The 27,463-nt window shown below is 39.3% G+C and overlaps 1 protein-coding gene across 4 annotated transcripts in view; it reads left to right on the forward strand.

The window, feature by feature from the left end:
- GAPVD1 (GTPase activating protein and VPS9 domains 1) overlaps window positions 1-27,463 on the forward strand; it is a 75,115-nt gene that overhangs the window by 19,057 nt on the left and 28,595 nt on the right. For 2 of the 4 annotated variants that reach the window (XM_019970838.2, XM_019970843.2), the window contains exons 2-11: window positions 12,356-12,573; window positions 13,827-14,670; window positions 16,400-16,486; window positions 17,433-17,567; window positions 17,717-17,906; window positions 20,400-20,560; window positions 21,020-21,149; window positions 22,250-22,375; window positions 24,126-24,299; window positions 26,272-26,412. In XM_019970838.2, the coding sequence (XP_019826397.1) occupies window positions 12,389-12,573; window positions 13,827-14,670; window positions 16,400-16,486; window positions 17,433-17,567; window positions 17,717-17,906; window positions 20,400-20,560; window positions 21,020-21,149; window positions 22,250-22,375; window positions 24,126-24,299; window positions 26,272-26,412 (2,173 nt within the window). In that variant the 5' untranslated portion in view covers window positions 12,356-12,388. The remainder of the gene's footprint in view (window positions 1-12,355; window positions 12,574-13,826; window positions 14,671-16,399; window positions 16,487-17,432; window positions 17,568-17,716; window positions 17,907-20,399; window positions 20,561-21,019; window positions 21,150-22,249; window positions 22,376-24,125; window positions 24,300-26,271; window positions 26,413-27,463) is intronic. The other 2 variants (XM_019970841.2, XM_019970844.2) reach the window with 1 other exon arrangement.

Below are 27,463 nucleotides of genomic sequence, written 5' to 3' on the forward strand. Positions count from 1 at the left end.
AAGTTGTATTAAGGCAGCAAGAAAGGTACAGTTTGAGAATCGCCAAAATATTTTCCTCTATCATTTTATTATGAAAAGCTTCTAACATAAAGAAACTGTTGAAGAGTAGTACATTGATCACCGTATACCCACCAACCAGATTCATTCAACAGTGTTTATATTTTGCAGTGTTTTACAAATCTTTTAATTTTTTTTTTGACCATGTACAAGTGAGTTCCAGATATCCTGACACTTCACTTCTACATACCTGAGCGTGCATCTCTGAAAAATACAGTGTTCTCCTGTGTAACCACAGGATTTTTCTGAGCCATTCTTGTAGAGATCAGGGAAATAGTAAAATGTACCGGCTCTGTCACCTCTCACCCACTTGGCCTCGTGCAAGTTACCTAACGTCCCTGAGCCTTAATTCGCTTTGCTGCGAAGTTCCTATCTCAGAGGGATGTTGTGAGGATGAAGTGTGTAAAGTTCTTAGAACCACACCAGGCACAATTTTCAGTTTATAAAGTGGTTTTCTGACATAATACTCAATTCTGGTGTATACCGCCACAGCCAACCCTTGTCACCGGAGTTGGAAACACCTGCCTCACCATCTCCATGTACAAGTGTCAGCAGGCAGGGATTTTCTGCCTCCAGTGTCTGTCACATCTGTCCGATTCTTTCCACTGCCACTGCAGTATTTCTTGCCTATCAAGTTTGTAGTGTTTCTTCATCTAGTTCCATCCCTATCTCCTCTTCTTTCTCCTTACTGCCAGCGTTTATGTTCTCAAATATAAATTTAATCATGTTAATCCATTTAAACTCTTTCCCCATCTCCTACAGTCCAGTTTCTTTTTCTTTTCTTTTCTTTTTTTTTACAGTCCAATTTCTTAACACTGGGTTCTGTGTGCAGTCTGTCTGTAGCCTTATCTCATTATACATTGAGTCCTCTGCCTCCAGCCTCACTCTTAACACACACAAACACACATGTCCCCAAACTGTAGGAAGTCATGTGTAGTTCTCTGAATATCACACACCTCTGTGCTTTTGCTTGATTGGCTCTGTGTATCTGGAAGTCAGTTCAGTTCAGTTCAGTCACTCAGTCGTGTCCGATTCTTCGCAACCTCATGAATCGCAACACGCCAGGCCTCCCTGTCCATCAACAACTCCCGGAGTTCACTCAGACTCACGTCCATCGAGTCAGTGATGCCATCCAGCCATCTCATCCTCTGTCGTCCCCTTCTCCTCCTGCCCCCAATCCCGCCGAGCATCAGAGTCTTTTCCAATGAGTCAACTCTTTGCATGAGGTGGCCAAAGTACTGGAGTATCAGCTTCAGCATCATTCCCTCCAAAGAAATCCCAGGGCTGATCTCCTTGCAGTCCAAGGGACTCTCAAGAGTCTTCTCCAGCACCACAGTTCAAAAGCATCAGTTCTTTGGCACTCAGCCTTCTTCACAGTCCAACTCTCACATCCATACATGACCACAGGAAAAACCATAGCCCTGAGTAGACGGACCTTTGTTGGCAACGTACTGTCTCTGCTTTTCAATATGTTATCTAGGTTGGTCATAACTTTCCTTCCAAGGAGTAAGCGTCTTTTAATTTCATGGCTGCAGTCACCATCTTCACTGATTTTGGAGCCCCCAAAAATAAAGTCTGAGATTGTTTCCACTGTTTCCCCATCTATTTCCCATGAAGTGATGGGACCAGATGCCATGATCTTCATTTTCTGAATGTGGAGCTTTAATCCAACTTTTTCACTCTCCACTTTCACTTTCATCAAGAGGCTTTTTAGTTCCTCTTCACTTTCTGCCATAAGGGTGGTGTCAGCTGCATATCTGAGGTTATTGATATTTCTCCCAGCAATCTTGATTCCAGCTTGTGTTTCTCCCCGTCTACCATTTCTCATGATGTCTCTGCATATAAGTTAAATAAGCAGGGTGACAATATACAGCCTTGAAGTACTCCTTTTCCTATTGGAACCAGTCTGTTGTTCCATGTCCAGTTCGAACTGTTGCTTCCTGACCTGCATACAGATTTCTTAAGAGGCAGGTCAGGTGGTCTGGTATTCCATCTCTTTCAGAATTTTCCACAGTTTATTGTAATCCACACAGTCAAAGGCTTTAGCGTAGTCAATAAAGCAGAAATAGACGTTTTTCTGGAACTCTCTTGCTTTTTCCATAATCCAGCGGATGTTGGCAATTTGATCTCTGGTTCCTCTGCCTTTTTAAAACCAGCTTGAACATCAGGAAATTCACAGTTCACGTATTGCTAAAGCCTGGCTTGGAGAATTTTGAACATTACTTTACTAGCGTGTGAGGTGAGTGCAATTGTGCGGTAGTTTGAGCGTTCTTTGGCATTGCCTTTCTTTGGGATTGGAATGAAAACTGACCTTTTCCAGTCCTGTGGCCACTGCTGAGTTTTCCAAATTTGCTGGCATATTGAGTGCAGCACTTTCACAGCATCATCTTTCAGGATTTGAAATAGCTCAACTGGAATTCCATCACCTCCACTAGCTTTGTTTTTAGTGATGCTTTCTAAGGCCCACTTGACTTCACATTCCAGGATCTCTGGCCCTAGGTGAGTGATCACACCATCGTGGTTTTCTGGGTCGTGAGGATCTTTTTTGTACAGTTCTGTGTATTCTTGCCACCTCTTCTTAATATCTTCTGTTTCTGTTAGGTCCATACCATTTCTGTCCTTTATTGAGCCCATCCTTGCATGAAATGTTCCCTTGGTATCTCTAATTTTCTTGAAGAGAGCTCTAGTCTTTCCCATTCTGTTGTTTTCCTCTATTTCTTTGCATTGATCTTGAGGAAATCCTCTTTTTGTCTGGCAAATTCTTATCCCACCCCTGCCTCCCCGCCCAAATACTTGTCTTTGAAGACCAGACTCGGGTACCTAACTTCTCCGTCACTCCTTCTCTTTTGTCCCTGCTCTACATTGTACAGCCTTCAGCATATAATCCATATTTTGGGGCAGCCACTAACTTGCATGTCTAATAGAATGGGGGTTCTATTAAATTAGAAAGTCCTTGAGGACTAGGTTTTATCTTTTTTTTTTGTATCCCTTGTACCTAATGTGTTGCTCATGCCAGGCACAAAATAAATATAGGTATTGTGTCCACGTTTTAGGAGAAAAAAGCCTGAAGTTTAGAGAATATGCATTATGTACCCAAGGTAACAGAACTATTAATGAAACATAGATATCTTTAAGAGCCCATTTCAGTTTTATTTTCATTAACTATAATACTTCTCATAATTACAACCATTTGTTCAGTGATTCTGTTCTTAGTCTGTGGATTTAGAGCCCCCTAGAGGATGTTAGAATTCCCTCATACTACAACTACTACTTCTAAGTCGCTTCAGTCGTGTCCGACTCTGTGCGACCCCATAGACGGCAGCCCACCAGGCTCCCCCATTCCTGGGTTTCTCCAGGCAAGAACACTGGAGTGGGTTGCCATTTCCTTCTCCAATGCATGAAAGTGAAAAGTGAAAGTGAAGTCGCTCAGTCGTGTCCGACTCTTAGCGACACCATGGACTGCAGCCCACTAGGCTCCTCCGTCCATGGAATTTTCCAGGCAAGACAACTGGAGTGGGGTGCCATTGCCTTGTGTGACGCATAGGTATAATTGATTTTATTTTTGTAGAAAATGTGGTTAAGTGGAACTGAGGTTAATATAGATTTTCAAAGTTTAATTATTGACCCCTCCAAAAAGAAATTATCTAACTTTGAGAAGGAAATGGCAGCCCACTCCAGTGTTCTTGCCTGGAGAATCCCATGGACGGAGAAGCCTGGTAGGCTGCACTCCATGGGGTCGCAGAGTTGGACACGACTGAAGCGACCTAGCAGTAGCAACTTTGAAAATGCTTGCAGCTTTCAGGGGGAAAAAAACCAGTTTGTTACTGTGAGATATACCTAAAGTTAATTTAAAAATTCTTTGATTTCTTACTTAAGTTCTTTTTGTCAGAGCAGCTTGTGATAATGCCGTTAGCAAACCTGTATGAGAACTTCTGTGTTCGGCTGTGGTATTGGGGGCTGGGCATACAGAGGTCTAAGAGAGAATTCTCATCCTTTGAGGGGATCCTTCATTCTTGCTGGAAGGAAAATGGACATTAAAGATGAAAACAAAAAATAACAGTTCCAATGTAATGGTATGAATAAGCACTGCTTTAGGAGTTCAAAGTTGGAATTTATCAGTGGGGCAAACTGTATGGTTGGGAAGGAAGATTTCATTGAGCTAGGCCTTGAAAATGTAAAGGAGCAAATAGGATGAAGGTGAGTTGAAAATAAAAATGAAGAGGCATACGAGGGTTTGTATAGACAAATAATACTCTAAAAGTAAGGAATAAATGTTAATTTTGAGCGTGTAGTATTTTTAATGTTTTCAGTACAGTGTGCTTATTGTAGTTAACATGTATTGATGCTTTTCATAGTATTTACCTCTCCTCTTTTCCTGTCCATCAGAGACTACATGCTTGTTCTTCCTATGTTATTTCTACCTCTGCTTACGAGGTTTCTAACATGAATATGTTACTGAAATGCCCCTTTTTCATTCATATATTCATTAGCAGATGTGTACTGATGTGCATGATGTGATGGATTCTAGTCAATGTGAACAGAACCGGAAACAAATTGGGCATAAATCCCTCCTCTTAGGGAGTGTATATTTTCTTGGGGAGATGGTGAATACATAAGATAGATAAGTGAAATGTATAGTAACCAGTGCTAACAAGTCAATCCTGAGATCAGTCCTGAATATTCATTGGGCGGACTGATGCTGAAGCTGAAGCTCCAGTACTTTGGCCACCTGATGCGAAGAACTGTCTCATTGGAAAAGACCCTGATGCTGGGAAAGATTGAAGGCAGGAGGGGTAGGGGACAGCAGAGGTTGAGATGATTGGATGGCATCACCAATTCAAGAGACGTGAGTTTGAGCAAGCTCCAGGAGTTGGTGATGATCAGGGAAGTCTGGTGTGCTCCAGTCCATGGGGTTTGCAAAGCGTTGGACACGACTGAGTGACTGAACTGAACAAGAAAAATGAAATCAGGGAGACATAAAATGAGCATGTGACTGAGTGAGGGTTGGAATTTAGGTAGGGTGGACGAGAAAGACTTCACTGAAGATGACTCTAAGACCCAAAGGAAGTAAGAGACCCGGGTGGGAAGCAGGTGCAAAGATACTGGAGTGGAAGTATGCCCGGCAGGTTTGAGAATCGGGCTGAAACAGAATGAATGTGGGGGTTGATAGGAGAGTGATCTAATGTCCTTCTTTGTGTGTCTTGATGAAATTATTAACAGTGTCTGCTTTCATTCCCAGTAGTGTCCCAGTTTGGACGGTAAGTTCTGTGGTCTGGTAATAGGAGGTGAAGTCAGAGCTAAAGGGGAATAGAGGTAGACCACGGAGAGCCAAGAAAAGAAGCTTTTGGTGGATTTTAAGTACAATGATGTTATTTGACTTAGGCTTTCACAGGCTTTCACTTAGGCTCACTGTGTTGAGAATAGGCCGAGAGCAAAGACCGAAGCAGGGAGCCTGTGGAAAATCGCTTCCGATGCTTCGGTTTTCTCAGTGAAGTAGGAGGCAAGGGGCTGAGAATAAGGAGAGGGGAAGAAGTTGGAGATCTGAGGAGAGAGGATGGTATGGATTCATTGCCTGGGGGATTGGGGAGTGGTGGAGGGACTTGGGGGAGTACCAGTGCGTGTGCCATGCGTCAGTGAGGGCCCGTGTAGGGTTTGTGATCGTGAGTTTGAAGTGATGCTAGCATGGTTGTGTATGTCGGTTTTCTCATTCACAGGTATAAAGTAGGAGTTGGGAGAGCATTAGATTCAACTGGAATTGAGGGTTAGTCAAGTGAGGGCAAATTGCGGGCTTCCCAGGCAGCGCTAGTGATAAAGAACCTGCCTGCCAGTGCAGGGAGATGTACTAGATGCAGGTTCGATCCCTGGGTCGGGAAGATCCCCTGGAGGAGCACAATCCACTCCAGTATTTTTGCCTGGAGAATCCCATGGACAGAGGAGCCTGGCAGGCTACAGTCCATAGGGTCACAAAGAGTCGGACACGACTAAAGAACTTAGCATGCGTGCACGGAGCAAGTTGAGAGTGCATTCGGCAAGTGATCATAATGATTGACTATGGGGTTTATGCTAGTTGGGTAAGGAGGGAAGCAGGGACAGGAGGAGGCTGAAGGTTAGTTTAAAAAAAAAAAAAAATATATATATATATAAAATAGGCTTAATGGCTTGAAATTCTTGGTGGGGTCAAATGATCGTTGGAGTTTGAGTGTTGTAGGGGAAGGAGAGAGACTGTAGTACATGATAGCAGTAAGGGTGGGTAATAGTAGGTCATATAGTCTGATGAACTTGAAAGAAAATGCTTAGCAAGTTTACCTAGTGTTCTGGATTTATTTAAAATATGTTCACAGAAATGTCTTTGAAGACATTTTGGGCTATCGAAGGGTTTAGAAGGTGAGTTCTTGTTCAGATATTTGAAGCATTACCTTCATGTGATTTTTTATTTTTAAATATTTATTTATTTGGCCATGCTGGGTCTCAGTTGCGGACATGTGTTAATTTTTTTAAGTGAGGGTTTGCTTGAAGGTTTTGGTTTCTAAATTGCATAGATTCGTTCACATTTTGCTATGTCGTTGGAAACATTTTACGCGTCCTATCTTGAACAGAATTTCAGTTCTAATTGGACTGTGAGCTCCTTGAGATTAGGGGGCCTGGCTAGGTTCCCACAATAGTTGATAAGATATTTTGTTAAGCTGTATTAAGGCAGCAAGAAAGGTACAGTTTGAGAATCGCCAAAATATTTTCCTCTATCATTTTATTATGAAAAGCTTCTAACATAAAGAAACTGTTGAAGAGTAGTACATTGATCACCGTATACCCACCAACCAGATTCATTCAACAGTGTTTATATTTTGCAGTGTTTTACAAATCTTTTAATTTTTTTTTTGACCATGTACAAGTGAGTTCCAGATATCCTGACACTTCACTTCTACATACCTGAGCGTGCATCTCTGAAAAATACAGTGTTCTCCTGTGTAACCACAGGATTTTTCTGAGCCATTCTTGTAGATCAGGGAAATAGTAAAATGTACCGGCTCTGTCACCTCTCACCCACTTGGCCTCGTGCAAGTTACCTAACGTCCCTGAGCCTTAATTCGCTTTGCTGCGAAGTTCCTATCTCAGAGGGATGTTGTGAGGATGAAGTGTGTAAAGTTCTTAGAACCACACCAGGCACAATTTTCAGTTTATAAAGTGGTTTTCTGACATAATACTCAATCCTGGTGTATACCGCCACAGCCAGCCCTTGTCACCGGAGTTGGAAACACCTGCCTCACCATCTCCATGTACAAGTGTCAGCAGGCAGGGATTTTCTGCCTCCAGTGATTGTCACATCTGTCCGATTCTTTCCACTGCCACTGCAGTATTTCTTGCCTATCAAGTTTGTAGTGTTTCTTCATCTAGTTCCATCCCTATCTCCTCTTCTTTCTCCTTACTGCCAGCGTTTATGTTCTCAAATCTAAATTTAATCATGTTAATCCATTTAAACTCTTTCCCCATCTCCTACAGTCCAGTTTCTTTTTCTTTTCTTTTCTTTTTTTTTTTAACTGTCCAATTTCTTAACACTGGGTTCTGTGTGCAGTCTGTCTGTAGCCTTATCTCATTATACATTGAGTCCTCTGCCTCCAGCCTCACTCTTAACACACACAAATACACATGTCCCCAAACTGTAGGAAGTCATGTGTAGTTCTCTGAATATCACACACCTCTGTGCTTTTGCTTGATTGGCTCTGTGTATCTGGAAGTCAGTTCAGTTCAGTCACTCAGTCGTGTCCGACTCTTCGCGACCCCATGAATCGCAGCACGCCAGGCCTCCCTGTCCATCACCAACTCCCGGAGTTCACTCAGACTCACGTCCATCGAGTCAGTGATGCCATCAGCCATCTCATGCTGTCATCCCCTTCTCCTCCTGCCCCCAATCCCTCCCAGCATCAGAGTCTTTTCCAGTGAGTCAACTCTTCGCATGAGGTGGCTAAAGTTACTGGAGTTTCAGCTTTAGCATCATTCCTTCCAAAGAAATCCCAGGGCTGATCTCCTTCAGAATGAACTGGTTGGATCTCCTTGCAGTCCAAGGGACTCTCAAGAGTCTTCTCCAACACTACAGTTCAAAAGCATGAATTCTTCGGTGCTCAGCCTTCTTCACAGTCCAAGTCTCACATCCATACATGACCACAGGAAAAACCATAGCCTTGATTAGACAGACCTTTGTTGGCAACGTAATGTCTCTGCTTTTGAATATGCTATCTAGTTTGGTCATAACTTTCCTTCCAAGGAGTAAGCGTCTTTTAATTTCATGGCTGCAGTCACCATCTACAGTGATTTTGGAGCCCCAAAAAATAAAGTATGACACTGTTTCCACTGTTTCTCCATCTATTTCCCATGAAGTGATGGGACCAGATGCCATGATCTTCTTTTTCTGAATGTGGAGCTTTAAGCCAGCTTTTTCACTCTCCACTTTCACTTTCATCAAGAGGCTTTTTAGTACCTCTTCACTTTCTGCCATAAGGGTGGTGTCATCTGCATATCTGAGGTTATTGATATTTCTCCCGGCAATCTTGATTCCCGCTTGTGCTTCTTCCAGCCCAGCGTTTCTCATGATGTACTCTGCATATAAGTTAAATAAGCAGGGTGACAGTATACAGCCTTGAAGTACTCCTTTTCCTATTTGGAACCAGTCTGTTGTTCCATGTCCATTTGAACTGTTGCTTCCTGACCTTCATACAGATTTCTCAAGAGGCAGATCAGGTGGTCTGATATTCCCATCTCTTTCACAATTTTCCACAGTTTATTGTGATCCACACAGTCAAAGGCTTTGGCATAGTCAATAAAGCAGAAATAGATGTTTTTCTGGAACTCTCTTGCTTTTTCCATGATCCAGTGGATGTTGGCAATTTGATCCCTGGTTCCTCTGCCTTTTCTAAAACCAGCTTGAACATCAGGAAGTTCACAGTTCATGTATTGCTGAAGCCTGCCTTGGAGAATTTTGAGCATTACTGTACTAGCGTGTGAGATGAGTGCAATTGTGTGGTAGTTTGAGCATTCTTTGGCATTGCCTTTCTTTGGGATTGGAATGAAAACTGACCTTTTCCAGTCCTGTGGCCACTGCTGAGTTTTCCAAATTTGCTGGCATATTGAGTGCAGCACTTTCACCACGTAATCTTTCAGGATTTGAAATAGCTCAACTGGAATTCCATCACCTCTATTAGCTTTGTTTGTAGTGATGCTTTCTAAGGCCCACTTAACTTCACATTCCAGAATCTCTGGCCCTAGGTGAGTGATCACACCATCGTGGTTTTCTGGGTTGTGAAGATTTTTTTTGTACAGTTCTTCTGTGTATTCCTGCCACCTCTTCTTAATATCTTCTGCTTCTGTTAGGTCCATACCATTTCTGTCCTTTATCGAGCCCATCCTTGCATGAAATGTTCCCTTGGTATCTCTAATTTTCTTGAAGAGAGCTCTAGTCTTTCCCATTCTGTTGTTTTCCTCTATTTCTTTGCATTGATCGCTGAGGAAATCCTCTTTTTGTCTGGCAAATTCTTATCCCACCCCTGCCTCCCCGCCCAAATACTTGTCTTTGAAGACCAGACTCGGGTACCTAACTTCTCCGTCACTCCTTCTCTTTTGTCCCTGCTCTACGTTGTACAGCCTTCAGCATATAATCCATATTTTGGGGCAGCCACTAACTTGCATGTCTAATAGAATGGGGGTTCTATTAAATTAGAAAGTCCTTGAGGACTAGGTTTTATCTTTTTTTTTTTTTGTATCCCTTGTACCTAATGTGTTGCTCATGCCAGGCACAAAATAAATATAGGTATTGTGTCCACATTTTAGGAGAAAAAAGCCTGAAGTTTAGAGAATATGCATTATGTACCCAAGGTAACAGAACTATTAATGAAACATAGATATCTTTAAGAGCCCATTTCAGTTTTATTTTCATTAACTATAATACTTCTCATAATTACAACCATTTGTTCAGTGATTCTGTTCTTAGTCTGTGGATTTAGAGCCCCCTAGAGGATGTTAGAATTCCCTCATACTACAACTACTACTTCTAAGTCACTTCAGTCGTGTCCGACTCTGTGCGACCCCATAGACGGCAGCCCACCAGGCTCCCCCATTCCTGGGTTTCTCCAGGCAAGAACATTGGAGTGGGTTGCCATTTCCTTCTCCAATGCATGAAAGTGAAAAGTGAAAGTGAAGTTGCTCAGTCGTGTCCGACCCTCAGTGACCCCATGGACTGCAGCCCACCAGGCTCCTCCATCCATGGGATTTTCCAGGCAAGAGAACTGGAGTGGGGTGCCATTGCCTTCTCCAGAATTCCCTCATGGAAGATTACAAAGTCATGTGTGTTTTCTTTAGACTGAGTTAATAAGATTATGTATGTTTGGCACCAGTTTTTTTGAATGTACATGGATGTTTTTGTGACTTAATAACGAATCATCTTGGTGAAGTAGACATATTTAAAATCTTTGAGAGGAAAGCAGTCTGAGGGACTTAATACAGGCGACTTGAATTAGTTTGCTGCTGCTGCTGCTAAGTCACTTCAGTCGTGTCCGACTCTGTGCGACCCCATAGACGGCAGCCCACCAGGCTCCCCCGTCCCTGGGATTCTCCAGGCAAGAACACTGGAGTGGGTTGCCATTTCCTTCTCCAATGCATGAAAGTGAAAAGTGAAAGTGAAGTCGCTCAGTCATGTCCGACCCTCAGTGACCCCATGGACCGCAGCCCACCAGGCTCCTCCGTCCATGGGATTTTCCAGACAAGAGCAGTGGAATGGGGTGCCGTTTCCTTCTCCAAAATAGTTTGCTAGGTAATTGATAAAGTACAAGAAAGTGTTTTTTTGAAAGCAGTTAAATTCAGGTTAGATGATAATACCAGAAACTTCCCTAGAAATCAGTAGTTCATTAAAATAAAGGTTAAAAATTTCTGAAATCAAACTTATTTTAAAAATTGTTGAATCTGTTTCATTTTTTAAATTTAAAAGTGTCTTTAAATATATTTCCATTGATTCTCATAATGTTTAATTCTTGGTATTTTTTTAAGTCTTAGCACAAAAATACTTATTTCATATATATAAACATATTTTCATTGGGTCTGTAAACATATGGAGAGTTCTGTGGGCTATGTTCCTCTTTCCAAAGCTGAATTCACTGCAAATTATAGTTTATCAATTCCAAATAAATCCATTATGAATTTGTTTGGTTGGGACATTTTTAAAAAGATTTTTAATATATTTCTTTTCTTTAAATTTGTTTTTATTTGGAGGGGGACAGCTGTCCCCACAACTTTATTGAAGTATAATTGACATAGCATTGTGTAAGTTTAAGTTATATAATAACGATTTGGTACACATATATTGCAAAAGTTTGCCACAGTGAAGTTAGTTAATGCATCCTTCACCTCATGTAATTACCATTTTCTTGTTATTATGATGAGATCATTTAAAGCTTTACTCTCATAGCAGCTTTTAAGTATACAATCTTAATGTTTAATTCTTGAAAAAAATTTTTATTCAGGTTTAGATTCAACATTGATTTAAATGTAAATTCAACATATTCAAGTGTAAATTCCGCATTGATGTACAGTGTTTTGAAGTAACTCAGATATAAGTATTCTTTCCCATTACGGTTTATCGCAGGGCATTGAATATCGTTCCCTGTGCTATACAGTGGGACCTTGTTTATTCATCCTGTATGTAACAGTTTGCATCTGCTGATCCCGAACTCCCAGTCCTTCTCTTCCCCACCACTAATGTTTAATTCTTAATGAGGAGCATTTTTCTAACTTAATGACTGCTGTCTGGACACAACGTTGTATTCTGCTATCTGGGCCACAAACGCTTCTATTGCTGATATAAAACATTTGTGGTCTGGCAGGCATTCTAACTTCAAGGGTATAGCTTAAATAATAATGCTCTAAAATATGTGTGCTATTTTTATCAGTTTGTTTAGCTACTAGATGAACAAGAATTGTGTGATTTCATTCATTCCTGTGGCAAATACTTCTTTACCTCCTGGCGTGAGCCAAGCCCTCTCCTTAGCCCCGAAATTACAGCTGTAAGTCGACAAAGCAGACAAGCCTTGGTCTTGGCAGTCCTTGCCTTTCAGTGGGGAAGCCCCACTCTAAGCATCTTGAACATGCATGTAATATATGCTGAGTAGGGGCAAATGCTTAATAAAAGGTCAGAAGAGGAAGTAAGAAGTGATTTTCTCTGTTTCAGAATGAGTTGTTTTAGAAGAGCTTTCTCAATAGACATTTGAGCAGAGAGACCCGAAAATAAAAATAATTTTTTTTTCTTTTTTACTCTTAGTGATCAGCCTTTGTACCTTCTCCACGTTTGAAGATGGTGAAGCTAGATATTCATACTCTGGCCCATCACCTCAAGCAGGAACGCTTATACGTGAACTCTGAGAAACAGCTCATTCAGAGGCTTAATGCAGATGTACTTAAGACAGCCGAAAAGTTGTATCGTACAGCATGGATTGCTAAGCAGCAGAGAATTAATTTGGATCGGCTTATCATCACCAGGTAAAGAAAAGGTTTTGAGTTCAGAAATTTTATAAACCGCTATAATTCTGCTTATGGCAGTTACATAACTGCTAACTGCAAATAAACAAATATATTTCTAACAAAGTGCATCGTTTAAGATAACTTAAATCAGCATCCCAATGGTGAGTCTTTGCTTATTTTGTTTATTAATTAATGTATTGACCTAAGCACTGTTGTAGAGAATTACAACTTCAGCATTAATATTTTATACCACAGCGTTTAATTTTGTACATTGGCATTATATAACATTTTATTTGTATAGAGAGTAAGTTATCTTGTTTCCTACTTTTCTCCTAATATTATTTAAAATATACATTTTCATGTTTTGCTATTGTGTATCTACTTTGCAGTTTTAGAAACCTCATTTTTCACTGTGTTAATACTTCATTATTCTATTGTTCCAAGAAGCAATTTTTTTTTTTTGGCTGCACCACAGGGCATGTGGGATCTTAGTTCCCCAACCAGGGATTGCACTCATGCCCCCTGCAGTGGAAGTGTGGATTCTTAACCACTGGACCACCAGGGAAGTCCCTCAAGAAGCGGTTTTTAAGTTTAGAAATACTGATGCTGTGGTATACTGTCTAGAAAAGAAGACAGACATAAAAGAGTACATACTCTATGATTCCATAAATATGAAATTCAAAAAAATGCAGGACTAATCTTCACTCCTAAAGGAAATCAACCCTGAATATTCATTGGAAGGACTGATTCTGAAGCTGAAGCTCCAATACTGATGCAAAGAGCTGACTCATTGGAAAAGACCCTGGTGCTGGGAAAGATAGAAGGCAGGAGGAGAAGGGGACGACAGAAGATGAGACGGTTGGATGGCATCACTGACTCAGTGGACATGAGTTTGAGCAAACTCTGGGAGATGGTGAAGGACAGGGAAGCCTGACATGCCGTAGTCCATAGGGGTCGCAAAGAGTTGGACATGACTGAGCGACTGAACAACAACAACAACCTTCAATGATAGAAATCAGAATAACGGTTATTTCTCAATATTTTTCATGGAACCTGATTTAATATGAGAAATCTGTTCTCCTTTGTACTTTTTGGTTTTGACTTTCTTTACATATTCAGGTGCTGGTGGTCTAAAAGATTTTAGCAATTCCTAGTGATCTCATTGGTGAGACTGTAACCAACTCACGTTTCCATGCTTCAGTATAGTATATGTGTTACATTATTATTGTTGTTAATTTTATTATTTTGCTTGTTTACTCTTTTTTTTTTAGTGCTGAAGCTTCCCCTGCTGAATGTTGCCAACATGCTAAGATTTTGGAAGACACACAGTTTGTTGATGGGTATAAGCAACTGGGATTTCAGGAGACTGCTTATGGAGAATTCTTGAGTCGACTAAGGGAAAATCCTCGTCTTATTGCCTCCTCCTTGGTTGCTGGAGAGAAACTTAATCAGGAGAACACACAGAGTGTCATTTACACAGTTTTTACCTCTCTCTATGGCAACTGCATTATGCAAGAAGATGAAAGCTACCTCCTTCAGGTGTTGAGATACTTGATTGAATTTGAACTTAAAGAAAGTGACAACCCCAGACGACTTTTGAGGAGAGGAACCTGTGCCTTCAGCATCTTATTTAAACTTTTTTCTGAAGGACTGTTTTCTGCCAAACTTTTCCTCACAGCTACTTTACATGAGCCGATCATGCAACTGCTTGTTGAAGACGAAGATCACCTGGAGACAGACCCAAACAAGCTGATTGAAAGGTTCTCCCCAGCTCAACAGGAAAAACTCTTTGGAGAGAAAGGCTCAGACAGGTTTAGGCAGAAGGTTCAAGAGATGGTGGATTCCAATGAGGCCAAACTTGTGGCCTTGGTGAACAAATTTATTGGTTATCTCAAACAGAACACTTACTGCTTCCCACATAGTCTGAGGTGGATTGTGTCACAGATGTACAAAACTCTCTCCTGTGTAGACAGACTGGAAGTTGGGGAGGTCAGGGCCATGTGCACTGACCTCCTGTTGGCCTGCTTCATTTGTCCTGCAGTCGTCAATCCAGAACAGTATGGAATAATCTCCGACGCTCCCATTAATGAGGTGGCGAGATTTAACCTGATGCAGGTATGCTTTTCCTGGGCATTCAGTGTGAAACCAGTTGATTGGGCATTGGGGTGGGAACGGAAAGTATGATGACATTGTTCGTATATTCTTAACATTCTTTTCCCCAAAGTGTCCCAAATATTTGCTTCTTAAGTTTTGTGTTCATTTTTAAATGGAGTCCTCACACACTTTAAATATTTAGATGATTCCATTTTCTAGAACAAGGCCACCATCCCTTTCCCATGATTTCACAATTCAGAATGATTAAAAACTGAGGTGGTCTTTTATACTTCCTTTGGTAGCAAAACCTATCCTGAACTAACAAGAGGCTGTTTATAGTCCATTTCGTGTTAATGAGTATTTGTGTTTTGCTGCGGGAATGTTAATGTATCTGATTATAGGATGCCACCCTAAATACTGGGCATGTTACGTATGTATGTTACCAGCCTTTCTAAAATCTCCAGATTTTGAAATCTGAAACTCTTCTGGACCTAAACGTTTTCAAAAGAAGATTTTTGGATCTATGTTAGCACTTTTTTCCCCCCTAATCATCTAAACTACTGAAATCATGTTTTTATTTCTTAAGGGATTCTTTTAATTATATGTTATTCCCAAAAATACTGTGAAGAAGATAGAGTTTATTTGGGATACCATATATCTTATCTTTGGATGATTATTTTTTTAATGATAAGCTTTTTTTTCATGATTAGTTCTGTCATTTTGGGGTGTTTAGAAATTACATAGACATCCCTAAAATAAAATTAGAATTTCTTTGTCATCTCTGAAACACTAAATTTATTCTTACGATAACATCATTATAGTTTTATTTTTGTCATTCCAGTAGAGATAGAATCACATGCTTTCAAAATGAGTAAAAAGAGGGATTGTCCCAGATTTGAAGATGATGCTATATGATAACTTTCAGCAAAATATCTTTAGAGAGTAGATTAACAGTTCACTTTTTGCAGTAAGGATCTGGCTCTGAGAGTTAATATTTACTTTCAAAACAGCTTATGCTCTGTAGGAATTATTTGCTTTCAAGTCTAGAAAAAATGTTTTACCTTGAGTACTTTATGAACTATAGAAAAAAGTACTTAATAATAACTTGAGATAGTTTGTCAGCTTTTACAAATTAAGTTTTTAAAGATACGGTAAGTACAGCAGCAGAAACAAAGGTCATGTACCTTCATTTCCTATTGTCGATATAATATGCATGAAAGACAAAGCAAAATTTTCTGCTTATTCATTATAGCTCAGTATAAACATAATAAAATACAGTGGGCTTCCCTGGTGGCTCAGTGGTAAAGAATCTGCCTGCCAGTGTAGGAGACACGGGTTTGATCCCTGGTCTGGGAAGATCCCACTTGCTGGGAAGCAGCTGGATGCGTGCACCTCAACTACTGAGCCCTTGCACTCTAGAGCCTGTGCTCTGCCTCCAGAGAAGCCACCGCACTGCAACTCAAGAGAAGCCTCGGCTCATTGCAACTAGAGAAAAAGCCTGTGCGGCAATGAAGACGCAGTCTAGCCAAAAATAAATAAATAAATAAAAATGTAAAAAACAGAAGTCCTTAAAATATAGTAAAAGCTGACAGAGTCAAGATGCATATTTTATTGGGGATCCCATTTTGTATGCTTGGTTAGGTGATGTGAATATTCTTATGAAACAGATTTTTAGAGTAGAATGGAGATGCTTTCACAGTGGGGACTGTCTCTCCAGCCTGCGTCTTCCCACCTTTGTTCTGGGTTGCAGGTTGGCCGCCTTTTGCAGCAATTAGCAATGACTGGCTCTGAAGAGGGAGATCCCCGGACAAAGAGCAGCCTTGGAAAATTTGACAAAGTAAGAGTGGATCCTATGTCATGTGAAGGACTCTGTATGGAAAGTTCTGCTAAAATATTAGTGAACCTAACTGTTCTCTTTATTAAATCTTATCTCTCAGTGATGTATAAATTAAATATTCTTTTTAATTATGCTTGGTTTGGCTGTAGAGGATACAGTGTTGGATCAGTAGCATTTAAAGGAAGATGTCATCAAAGATTACTAATGCTCACTTGCTGAAATGTTGAGGCGATGCCATTGTAATGAGAGCCAAACAGCTGTTAAGATTATTTTTTAAAGTTCGATTTTTAAAAATTGTTACAAAATTAAGTCTATGAATATATGAATCAGCAATGATTGATAATTTTAAATGGATTTCATAAGTTAACGTGGCATTGTTCAGTTGATTTAACTAAATAAAAATTTATCATATTTTTAGTAGGCTGTACATTCAACCTAGATTAAAATTCAAAGGTTATGTAGTGAAGTTTCCCTTCCACCTCTGATCTCTAACCTTCATTTCCTCTTCTAAAGGTTCTTTATATTATCAATCTTCTGTTCGTCCTTCAAGAAGTCTATGTGTATATTCCTAATATATTTTTAGGAATATCTTTTCCTAATTACAAGTGGTAGGACTGTGTGTACTGTGTGCCTCATGTTTATTTCACATACCAGACTATCTTGTTGATTATTTTATATCAATTTATAGAGTTTAATTTTTTCAAATATTGGGTTTAATATAATTTTCAAGAAGAAAAGCTTTCTACGTGCTTCTTTGTCTTAATCAGAAATTTTGTTCCCTTTATTGTTTTAAATTTATTTATTTTAATTGGAGGCTAATTACAGTGTTGTGTTGGTTTTGCCATACATTGACATGAGTCCGCCACGGGTGTACATGTGTCCCCATCTGTTCCCTTACTTTAAAGGGAGAGTGTTTCACAGTGGTTTTTTTCTCCTGTTTGAACAGAGCTGTGTTGCTGCTTTCCTTGATGTTGTGATTGGAGGCCGTGCAGTGGAGACCCCGCCAATGTCCTCCGTTAATCTCCTGGAAGGGTTGAGCAGAACTGTGGTTTATATAACCTACAGTCAGCTTATTACTCTGGTAATGGCTTTATTCTGTAATAGAATTTTTTTTCCTCAAAAGTCATTTATCTAAACGTGCGCAGACCCATGGATGAATACATTGTGTGAGAAATATACACTGTTTGAAAAATTGATCTCACAAGCTAATGTCCTTTTTACTTTTGCCAGGTGAATTTTATGAAGAGTGTGATGTCTGGAGATCAACTGAGAGAAGATAGAATGGCTCTTGACAACTTACTGGCAAATCTACCCCAGGCAAAGCCGGGAAAAAGCAGCAGTCTGGAAATGACCCCCTACAGTACTCCTCAGCTGTCTCCAGCAGCCACTCCAGCAAATAAAAAGAATCGGTTGCCTATAGGTAAAGAGAATTTCTCACATTGAGGCTTTCCTTTAAATTGAATGTTTCTTTATTAGGCTAGGCTATTGCTTAGTGATTGGGGGTATAGTTTTCAGTAATTTGGAGAAGCTCTTCTCTTCATTTTTACTGGGAGTAATTCAGGTTTTAACATTAAAAAAATATTGCACCAGATTAGTTAAAGTTCATCAGTAGGCTTTAGCTTTATCTAGACATACTTTTCATAATTGATTGGAATCATGGCCCTTACAGTATACTTATATTTCAGTGTCTTGGACAATTTTGAAAATGTGATTTGCTCTAAGTGGTCATTATTTGAATTAGGTAGACCTCTTCTTTCCATAAAGTTCTAAATAATATAATAAAATAATATTATTTTAGAAGTTTTCTGTTGGTAAAGTTGAAAATATATAGTTACTATTTTTCATTATTAGTAATAGTCAATCTTTTATGACTGAGTTAAAATCTTTGCTATTTTATGAAATAAGGCAAAACTTTCATTTTATTTTGTCAAGCATATTAAGAACTGGGCTTCCCAGATGGCTTAGTGGTAAAGAATCCACCTGTAATGCAGGAGACACAGGAGACATGGATTCAATCCCTGGGTCAGGAAGATCCCCTGGAGTAGGAAATGGTAACCCACTCCAGTATCCTTGCCTGGAAAATTCCATAGACAGAGGAACCTGGTGGGCTACAGTCCACGGGGTCACAAAGAATCAGACAAAACTGAGCATACACATCAGTAGGAATGTGGCATCATATTCTTCAAGTCTTTGGCTTTCGTCATCCCAAAATGTCAATTTTCAGAACTAGAGAAAGAAAAAAGTAAAACTTGACATTCAGTATTATAGTCTTATTTGCGGGGTTTTTTTTTTAGCATTAAGAAACAAGTGGTGTTTGGTAAACCAGAGATTTTTTTTTCTTCCATGATTCACTCGTGTACATTAGTTCTTTAATTTCTTGTCATTCAGAAGTGTCATTATATAAAAGGAAAAGTATCATGGAAAGTAAACTTCAAATGTTTGCCCGTTGTGATTTTGTACAGTTGTGTGACCTGGTCGTTGAACTTACTTCCTATTGTAAGAGATATGTCTGTTATTCAGAGGGTCGATTTTCTTTCTGTTTAATGCCTTCGCAACCCAGGACAACAGTTAGCAGCCATCACTGCCTGGGATTCCTCAGCCACCAGTCTTACTGCTCATATTACTCTAGTAACCCCGTTTGGTGGGTAATAGGCTGTTCCTCTTCTTACACAACTTTTATTTAAGAAATAGTTTATGAAATCGTGCTCCATGTGCATGTTGCTTTTGCTTTATGTAAATTGCTACATGAACTTTGATTACTTGCATTTTTACAAATTGTAAAGTTTATTCCGTAAGATTTCATGTAGTTGTTCATAAAGCTGAATTTAAGCTTACAATTCGAGAGAAGACAGAGTCAGCGAAGAAAGGTGTGAGTGAAACCTGTTTTAGACTTGTGGAAGTTGGTGTGTACTTTGAGTTTTTGAAAGTTCGAGTGATTGATGAAGTGATCTACAGCATTGTGGAGAGAACATGATTGTTTATATTTCTGTCTTCAAGTAGGTCAGCTTTCACTCAAACTGAAGGTGAAAGGCTTTTGTTATTATTGAGTGTTTTGGCTTTGTCTGTGTTTTTTATTTTGTACAGAAAGAGTATCTATTTAGTATTCTAGTTGTATCGAATTGTAATGGCCTCTGAAAGAAAACTGAAGCTTATCACAGAGGACTGAAACTCATAGAGAATTTGTCACAAACCATCTAAATCTTTCAGTTTCCAAAGTTCTTACAAGATCTGTAGGATGGAATACTTTCTAAAGCTATTACTTATTTACTTATAGACAGGGGAAAAAGCACCACAAAATAATTAGATCCTTTGTTAGTTCAGACTGTTCCCATAAAGCAGAAAGGAAATGTGTATTCAAACAGAGAACTCTTCTGTATCTTTGAAAAGAGGTTAATACAGTTCAGAAAAAACAATGTTTTGATTCTGTTTTATTAACAGTTGCCTAATTAATGCGTATAACTTTGTATGGCTATCAGATTTCCATACGAAATTTTCTAATGCTTGTGAGTGTAGTTGGGAGTATGGGAGACCTGTGGCAGTTAAGTCATTATGTTGTAGAAGTAGTTGAAGATACCTTGAAAAGGTAAAAGAATAAAATAATGCTTTTCTTGTCACCCCCAAGTCTTAAAGTGATGGAGGCGTGTTTGCTGTTCTGCAGGTGTAATCTGTCACTCCCTGTCAGGTGAACATGGATCATTGTTTCTGTGGATCAGTTTTGAAGGAGAGTTTGTGTCAGTCACTAGATGAGTACCTGGGAGGACATATATATTTTTTTCTTATTCACATTCTCACCAGTCTTTTTTTGTGCATGTGCAAGTGTTCTACATTAATAGAAAATATATTTTTGTATTAATGTGCCGTTTTCTTCATTTTGTTTTTTCTGTAAATTATCATACTTGAATTTTTTTGTTAGCAACTCGGAGCAGAAGTCGCACGAACGTGCTAATGGACTTGCATATGGACCATGAAGGGTCAGCTCAAGAAACCATCCAGGAGGTGCAGCCGGAAGAGGTGTTGGTCATTTCCTTAGGAACAGGTCCCCAGCTTACTCCAGGGATGATGTCAGAAAATGAGGTATGATTGTATTGTTACACACACTTGTAGCTATTAACCTTAAGAAATTTAGATTTTTTTTTTCTTGGCTATGCTGTGTAGCATGAGGGATTTTGGTTCTCCAACCTGAGATTGAACCCACTCCCGCTGCAATGGAAGCTGGGAGTCTTAACCTCTGAACCATTAGGGACAGACCGCTGACCCTGAAGCCTCGGATTCCTGCAGCCCTGAACTGCCCATTGGCAGCTGATTGCCTTTTGAGTCACTGACATCAGTGGGGTCATGGAAAGGCATAGGTTCAGTTCTTCAGTTCTTCTTGATGTACTTTCATCCCAGGGGCACTTAGACCCTGTAAATGGGTTTTTAGTTAAAAAACGATTATTTAATGTTAAGAAGAAATTAAATATGCATTTGCCATGGTTTGTTTTTCTTATCAGCAATCTTTCCATTGTGATAAACTAATGGCGTTTTATTTTTCAGGTCCTCAACATGCAGCTTTCGGATGGAGGACAAGGAGACGTCCCTGTTGATGAAAACAAACTCCACGGTAAACCTGATAAAACCTTGCGCTTCTCCCTGTGCAGTGATAATCTGGAAGGAATATCTGAAGGTGAAGGGTTACTTCATTCAAGGAGTTGTGTGATTCAAGTAATATTTTGTTTTCTGTTCTTTAAAGGAGCCTTATAAATTATGATTATGCCATCTGTGCCTCTCACCGAGGAGAGTAATGAAGTTTTCCTCTAATGATCTCGAACAGTTGGCTGTAAAGATGATTTCTCTGAATAAAATTAAGATGGCAAGAGACCTTTGGTCATATAAAGTAGAGAAGATGTATGTCTTTATTGAGACTTGAATAATACCGAGTTTTATTTCACTAGTATTAAAATATACCAAAGCTTATAGAGCTCCTTTAGAGGGATTAATGCATGTGTAAATGGAAAAAATGGACTCATAATATTTCAGGACATTGTGTATACTTTTAACCTTTTAATGAAGCGGAAAGATACAATGGAAATAGGATAGGAATTAAAAAGGAAATAAAAAGGCAAGATTGTAAAGTGAGAATATGTAATTCCATGTGCAAGGACAAGCTTTATTAATGGAAGAGTTTCAAGTTGATTAACATTTTAGGATAACATAAACAGTAATAACTTTTCCTTTTTCCCCCCTCACTTTTAAAAATGTAAGTAATGTACATTCATTCTAGAGAATGAAATGAAGGGAAAAAATTGAACCATCTGTAACCTTATCTTTCTATTAATAACAGTTAACATTTTGGTTTATTTACAGCAAAATTAGGCTTATGCTGTTTTGCAGCTTTTTTGGTTTAACAGTGTAACAATAACATTTCCCTTTGTAATTGAACATTCTTAAATAACATAGTTTTTAATGGCTACTTTCTTTAACTTCAAATGGGCATTTCTCATAATATATTTAAACTTTCTTCTGTGACTACACAAGTAGATTGTTTCCACTTTTTAGACATTATAAGAAGTCCTGCAACAAGCAACCTTAGATGGAGTTTGATTAGTTCCTTAGGATAAATGTCTAAAAGCAGAATTTCTGGCTAAAGGGTGTGTTTATTTTTAGGGTGTAACAGCATTAAAAGCACTTTAATCAGTCTTTTATTTTCTTATCAAGGCATGAAACAGTACATGGCAGCTCATGACTGTCTTGTAAAGTTCACTCACAGTATAAACGTCTCTCTAGGTCCTTCAAATCGTTCTAATTCAGTGTCCTCACTAGACCTGGAGGGGGAATCTGTGTCAGAGCTTGGAGCAGGACCTTCTGGGAGTAATGGAGTTGAAGCTCTACAGCTGTTAGAGCATGAGCAAGGTAAAGTGAGGTTGAATTCAGTTGCTCAAGTAGCAGAGAATTTACCTGGTCACAGAATAAGCAATCTGTTTTCCTGTGAGTTGGCTGTGTTCAGTTGATTATATAATGACCATTAAACTGGCATTTATTCATAGTTCCTACATTTCTTAAAAATGTGTTTGGTTGGGAATTCCCTGGCAGCCCAGCAGTTAGGACTTGGCACTTTCACTGTGATGGCCTGCTTTAATCCCTGGTCGGGGAACTCAGATCCTGTAAGCTGCATGGTGGAGTCAGAAAAAAAAAAAGTGTTTAGTTGCTAAGTGGATTATTTAGGCTTAAATTACATAGAAGAACTAAAATGAATTGCTTGAATTGTGTGATACTTGGTATTTCAGTTCTGTAGTATTACAATTTTAAGCAGTGCTAAGATAAATTCTGAGGGCTCAAGGAACTTAGAATAGGGAGAAAATGGTACGCAAATGATTAAAATGATCATAAAAGTGCATTGGCAGTTCTGGGTAAGAAATACATGTGGTTCAAAGTGTAGGGAAAAGCTTATAGGGAGAATATACTAGCCTTGAAGCCTGGCTGGCATTGGCATTGGCTGAAACTAGAGATACTCTAGGTAAAGTAATATTAATAGTATAAGCAAGCTGGGAAACCATAGTACTCTCTCAGGAACTGTCAAGTAGGGTGATAATGTGAGGTTAGGATGAAAAGCAGATGGATCCCTGTTGTCCTTGTAGAAAAAGATCACTGGTGGATTTTATGGGAATGTTTATTGCCCTCAACTGGATTTGAGGCAATGACTTCAGTGGGTGTAAAAATCACCTGAGGAGTTAGGAAAAAAGGAAAAAAAAAGAAAAGGTATTTCCCATGTCTCATTTCTAGAAATCATGGTTTCATCTCTTTTTAGAAGGGAAAAGAGGGTTGCCAGTCAGGTTACATGTGGGTTGAATAAAAGTAAGGCTGAGTTTTACTGAATCAGTTTGTCACTGTGTTATTTAGGATTAAATTTTCTGCAAAAAGCAGAAACCTAAAATAATATTAGCTTAAGATGGAAGTTGAAAGAATATCACTTCTTTAACAAACCTTTTAGGTGATTCTGGTATTCTTTTTAAAAAATATTTATTTGGCTATGCCAGGTCTTGGTTGCAGCACGAAGGACCCTTAGTTACAGCTTGTGGGATGCAGTTCCCTGATCGAATCTGGACCCTCATGCATCTTGGATCACTTGTAGTCAAAGTAGGGAGCTCTGCTAATTTTAGCTGGGTGTCTATTGGTCAGTGGGGAGCTGGCTAGTCTAGGATGACCTTTCCTTTGTTCCGTGTGGTTCCTGCTCCCCTAAAAAGCTGGTTTCAGCTTGTCCTCGGGGCAGAAGCAAGGATGAGAGAGAGCAGATGCTTATGAGATCTCTTGAAGCCTAACCTCGCAACTGGCTCACTTCCTCTTTATCCTTTCAGACAGAGCAAGTTACCAGGCCCGTCCAAATTCGAAGAAGGGGGCATATATCCCAATTCTTGACCAGTGTCACACTACTGAGGACGTGGAGACAGTAACTGACCAGAAGGGGGAGGACATATGTTGAGCTTGGTTCAGAGAGGGAAAGAGTACATCCATGAGGGAATAATTCCGTGTTTTGGTACTGTGTGCTGAATGTTCGTGTTCAAATACATAACTTGGAGTTCAAACACATAAAGTTCTTTAAAGTTGATTTTAAAAATGGTAGCTATGCTGTGAGTTTTAAAGTGCTTAATTTTGCTTTTGCTAGCTACCACGCAGGATAATCTTGATGATAAGCTCCGGAAGTTTGAAATCCGTGACATGATGGGACTGACGGATGACAGGGATATATCAGAAACAGTGAGTGAGACGTGGAGTACGGATGTCTTGGGAAGTGATTTTGACCCTAACATTGACGAAGATCGCTTGCAAGAAATCGCAGGTAACTGCTGGTGAATGTCTCTGGAAGATTGCTGTTCAGTTATTCGTATCCACCCACCCCTCATGGGAGGGAGCTTCCGTGCTCTAACATGGTGTGTATGTTAATAACTGGAAAACTGAGATAATTGTATGTGACAAGGCATTTGTGTATTTTTTTTTTCTCTTTATTGAAATATAGGTAGTGTTTTCTCTGTCTGCATTTAAGGGTTCTTCCCCATACAAAAAAGAAGAACCAATCTTTTGAATTATCTTCTTGTCAATTCTTGTTTACAGAGCCTAGGATATGTTCTTAGTCTATGATTAGCATATTCTTTTGAAACTAAACACTTTGCCTTAAAATGAAAATTCTTATGGGTTATAGCCGTAAAGCCTTTCAGAGTAATATATTGAGATTCTCTAAAACCTGAATTCACTTCTGGAATGTTTAATTCTGCTCCAAGGAAGGAACAGTTTTCTCTTTTTCTGTTTTTCTAGTATCAGGTTTATCGAGATACAGTTTCCATATGTTAAAAGTTACCTTTTTAAGGATAGTGTTCTGTCCCTTCTGAAAGAGTCACACAGTCTTGTAATCACCATCTTTATTTTCTTTTTAAATCATGGACCATTTCAAACAAATACAGGAGAGAACAGTACACTGAGCACCATTACCCGTCACCCAGATGCAACAGTACACATACACACCTGGCCAGTTGTTTCATCTCTTCTCCCACCTTTTCATCCCCTCTCCTGATTATGTGATTATGTTTAGGCATGTTCCAGACATTATTTTATTTGTGATTATTTCATGACATATCTTTCATTTAAAAAATTTTAAATTTTACATCAGGGTATAGTTGATTTACAGTGTTGTGTTAGTTGTGATTCAGTTACACATACACATCTGTCTACTCTTTTCTAGATTCTTTTCCCATGGAGATTATTACAGAACATTGAGCAGAGTTCCCTGTGCTATATGATAGGTCCCTAATGACCATATATTCCATATATGGTAGTGTGCATATGCCAATCTCAAACTCTTAACTTATCCATCCCTGCCCCCCATCTTTTCCCCTTGGTAACTGTGACGTATCTTTAAAAGGTAACTTTTGCCAGTAACCTTTTTCCAAAAGTTCTTCATCTACTGAAATAGAAGTTTATTAGGTTTAATCAGAAGTAGTGGAGCGTTCTGAACTTGACTATTTTTAACACAGATGTACAACAATGTTTAATCTTTCTGTTTGTATTTTTAAGACGTTTAAATAGATTTCCCAATTGGTTTTGCATTATTTTGTTCCAGATGTCAAAGTGAGAAGTTTATTAGGTTTAATCAGAAGTAGTGGAGTGTTCTGAACTTGACTATTTTTAACACAGATGTACAACAATGTTTAATCTTTCTGTTTGTATTTTTAAGACCTATAAATAGATTTCCCAATTGGTTTTGCATTATTTTGTTCCAGATGTCAAAGTGATATTTTTCCTGTAGGTGAACTGTATTTGGGCAATAAGTTGTATTTGCAGTTGAGTGAATGCTACAAAGGAGATGTGTATTTTCCTGCAAATATACTTTATTGCTCTGAATATGTGGTTAATGTGCCAGAAAAAAACGTTTGGCCAGTATAACTTTCTGTGGTTAAATGTCTCTGAGTGTTTTTAATCCCTGAAGGACTATAATTATTAGAGAAGTGCTGAGGACACACAAAATTTGCTGAAAAACAAGAGTGAAAGCTCGTTGCAATGACTTGACCTAATGAACTGTGTTTTCTCAGTGGAGACCAAGGTGAATAGTAGGAAACTGATGAAAAGGCATTCGTGCTGTTGTGACCCAAGTGGGAAATGTGTGTTTTTAGTGGTTTTATTGATTGAAATTACTCTTACCTTGGCCTTTTTCTTGTGAGTAGAGAGATGTTGTTAGCTTCGTGTTTGCCCTTTTTCCTTCATCACTGCTCTTTCCCTGAGGATCTTTGTTAACCCTTTGCTCCCCGTTGGTTATGCAGGTGCAGCAGCAGAGAACATGTTAGGCAGTTTACTGTGCCTGCCAGGTTCGGGGTCAGTGCTTCTTGACCCCTGCACTGGTTCCACCATATCAGAGACAACAAGCGAAGCTTGGAGTGTAGAGGTATTGCCAAGTGACTCAGGTTAGTATGCTGTCATTGTTTGCTTTTGATTTGCACAGAAGTTTTAAATGTAAGGCATCCTAATTTCTATATTATGTATACCTTTTGTCAGATATACGTTTGACAAGTATGAGGCAATAACATTGCTAAAAACTTCAAATGATAAATTAGTTTAGGATGTTTTGCATCCATCAAGAAAAAATGTAGTGTTGGATGGCAGAGGCTGATAACAGGTGCTTTCTGACTTGGTTCATTTATCTTGAAAGCAGTTGTTAGTAACTCATCAGGATTCTATGTGGGACATTGAGTTCAATGTCTCTTACTAACTTACTGCAAGAGAAGAATAGCAGCACAGCTTGAACCTTGAGTGGTTGAATACCTGGTAATAAGCATGTTTAGATTTGGAGAATTTAACCCAAAGATACCGAATGTATTTTTGAAATGCATTGAAATTGAGACTCTGGAATCCCAAGAATTCTTTTGTGCAGGGTTATTATAAACGTGGCGGTGGTTTAGTTGCTCAGTCCTGTCCAACTCTTGCAGCCCCATGGACTGTAGCCTGCTAGGTGTATTTTGTACTTTCTCTTATGTATTGCATTTCTGCTTTTTTTCTGCTTATGAATTTAAATCCTTGGCTTCAACTAAGTATCAACTACCAGGATGCAAATATAAGCAACTGGGTATCTGAATTACATTCTGTTTCATCTGCTTGGCTCAAAAATATGAAGTGATTTTGATATGTGTTTTTTAACCTTACCACATTCAGACATGCTGACCTGTCCATAAGGAGACGGTAGGATTAGCTCACTGCCAAGCATCCAGGAAAGTGAAAGTGAAGTCGCTCAGTCGTGTCCGACTCTTAATGACCCCATGGACTGTAGCCTACCAGGCTCCTCTGTCCATGGGTTTTCCAGGCAAGACTACTGGAGTGGACTGCCATTTCTTTCTCCAGGGGATCTTCCCAACCCAGGGATCGAACGCGGGTCTCCTGCATTGCAGACATGTGCTTTACCATCTGAGCCACCATTGGAGTTATTTTTTTAGAAAGTGGTTGATTTAATGGCAGGCTCGC

The sequence above is a fragment of the Bos indicus genome, chromosome 11 (assembly GCF_029378745.1).
Source record: "Bos indicus isolate NIAB-ARS_2022 breed Sahiwal x Tharparkar chromosome 11, NIAB-ARS_B.indTharparkar_mat_pri_1.0, whole genome shotgun sequence".
NCBI lineage: Eukaryota > Metazoa > Chordata > Mammalia > Artiodactyla > Bovidae > Bos > Bos indicus.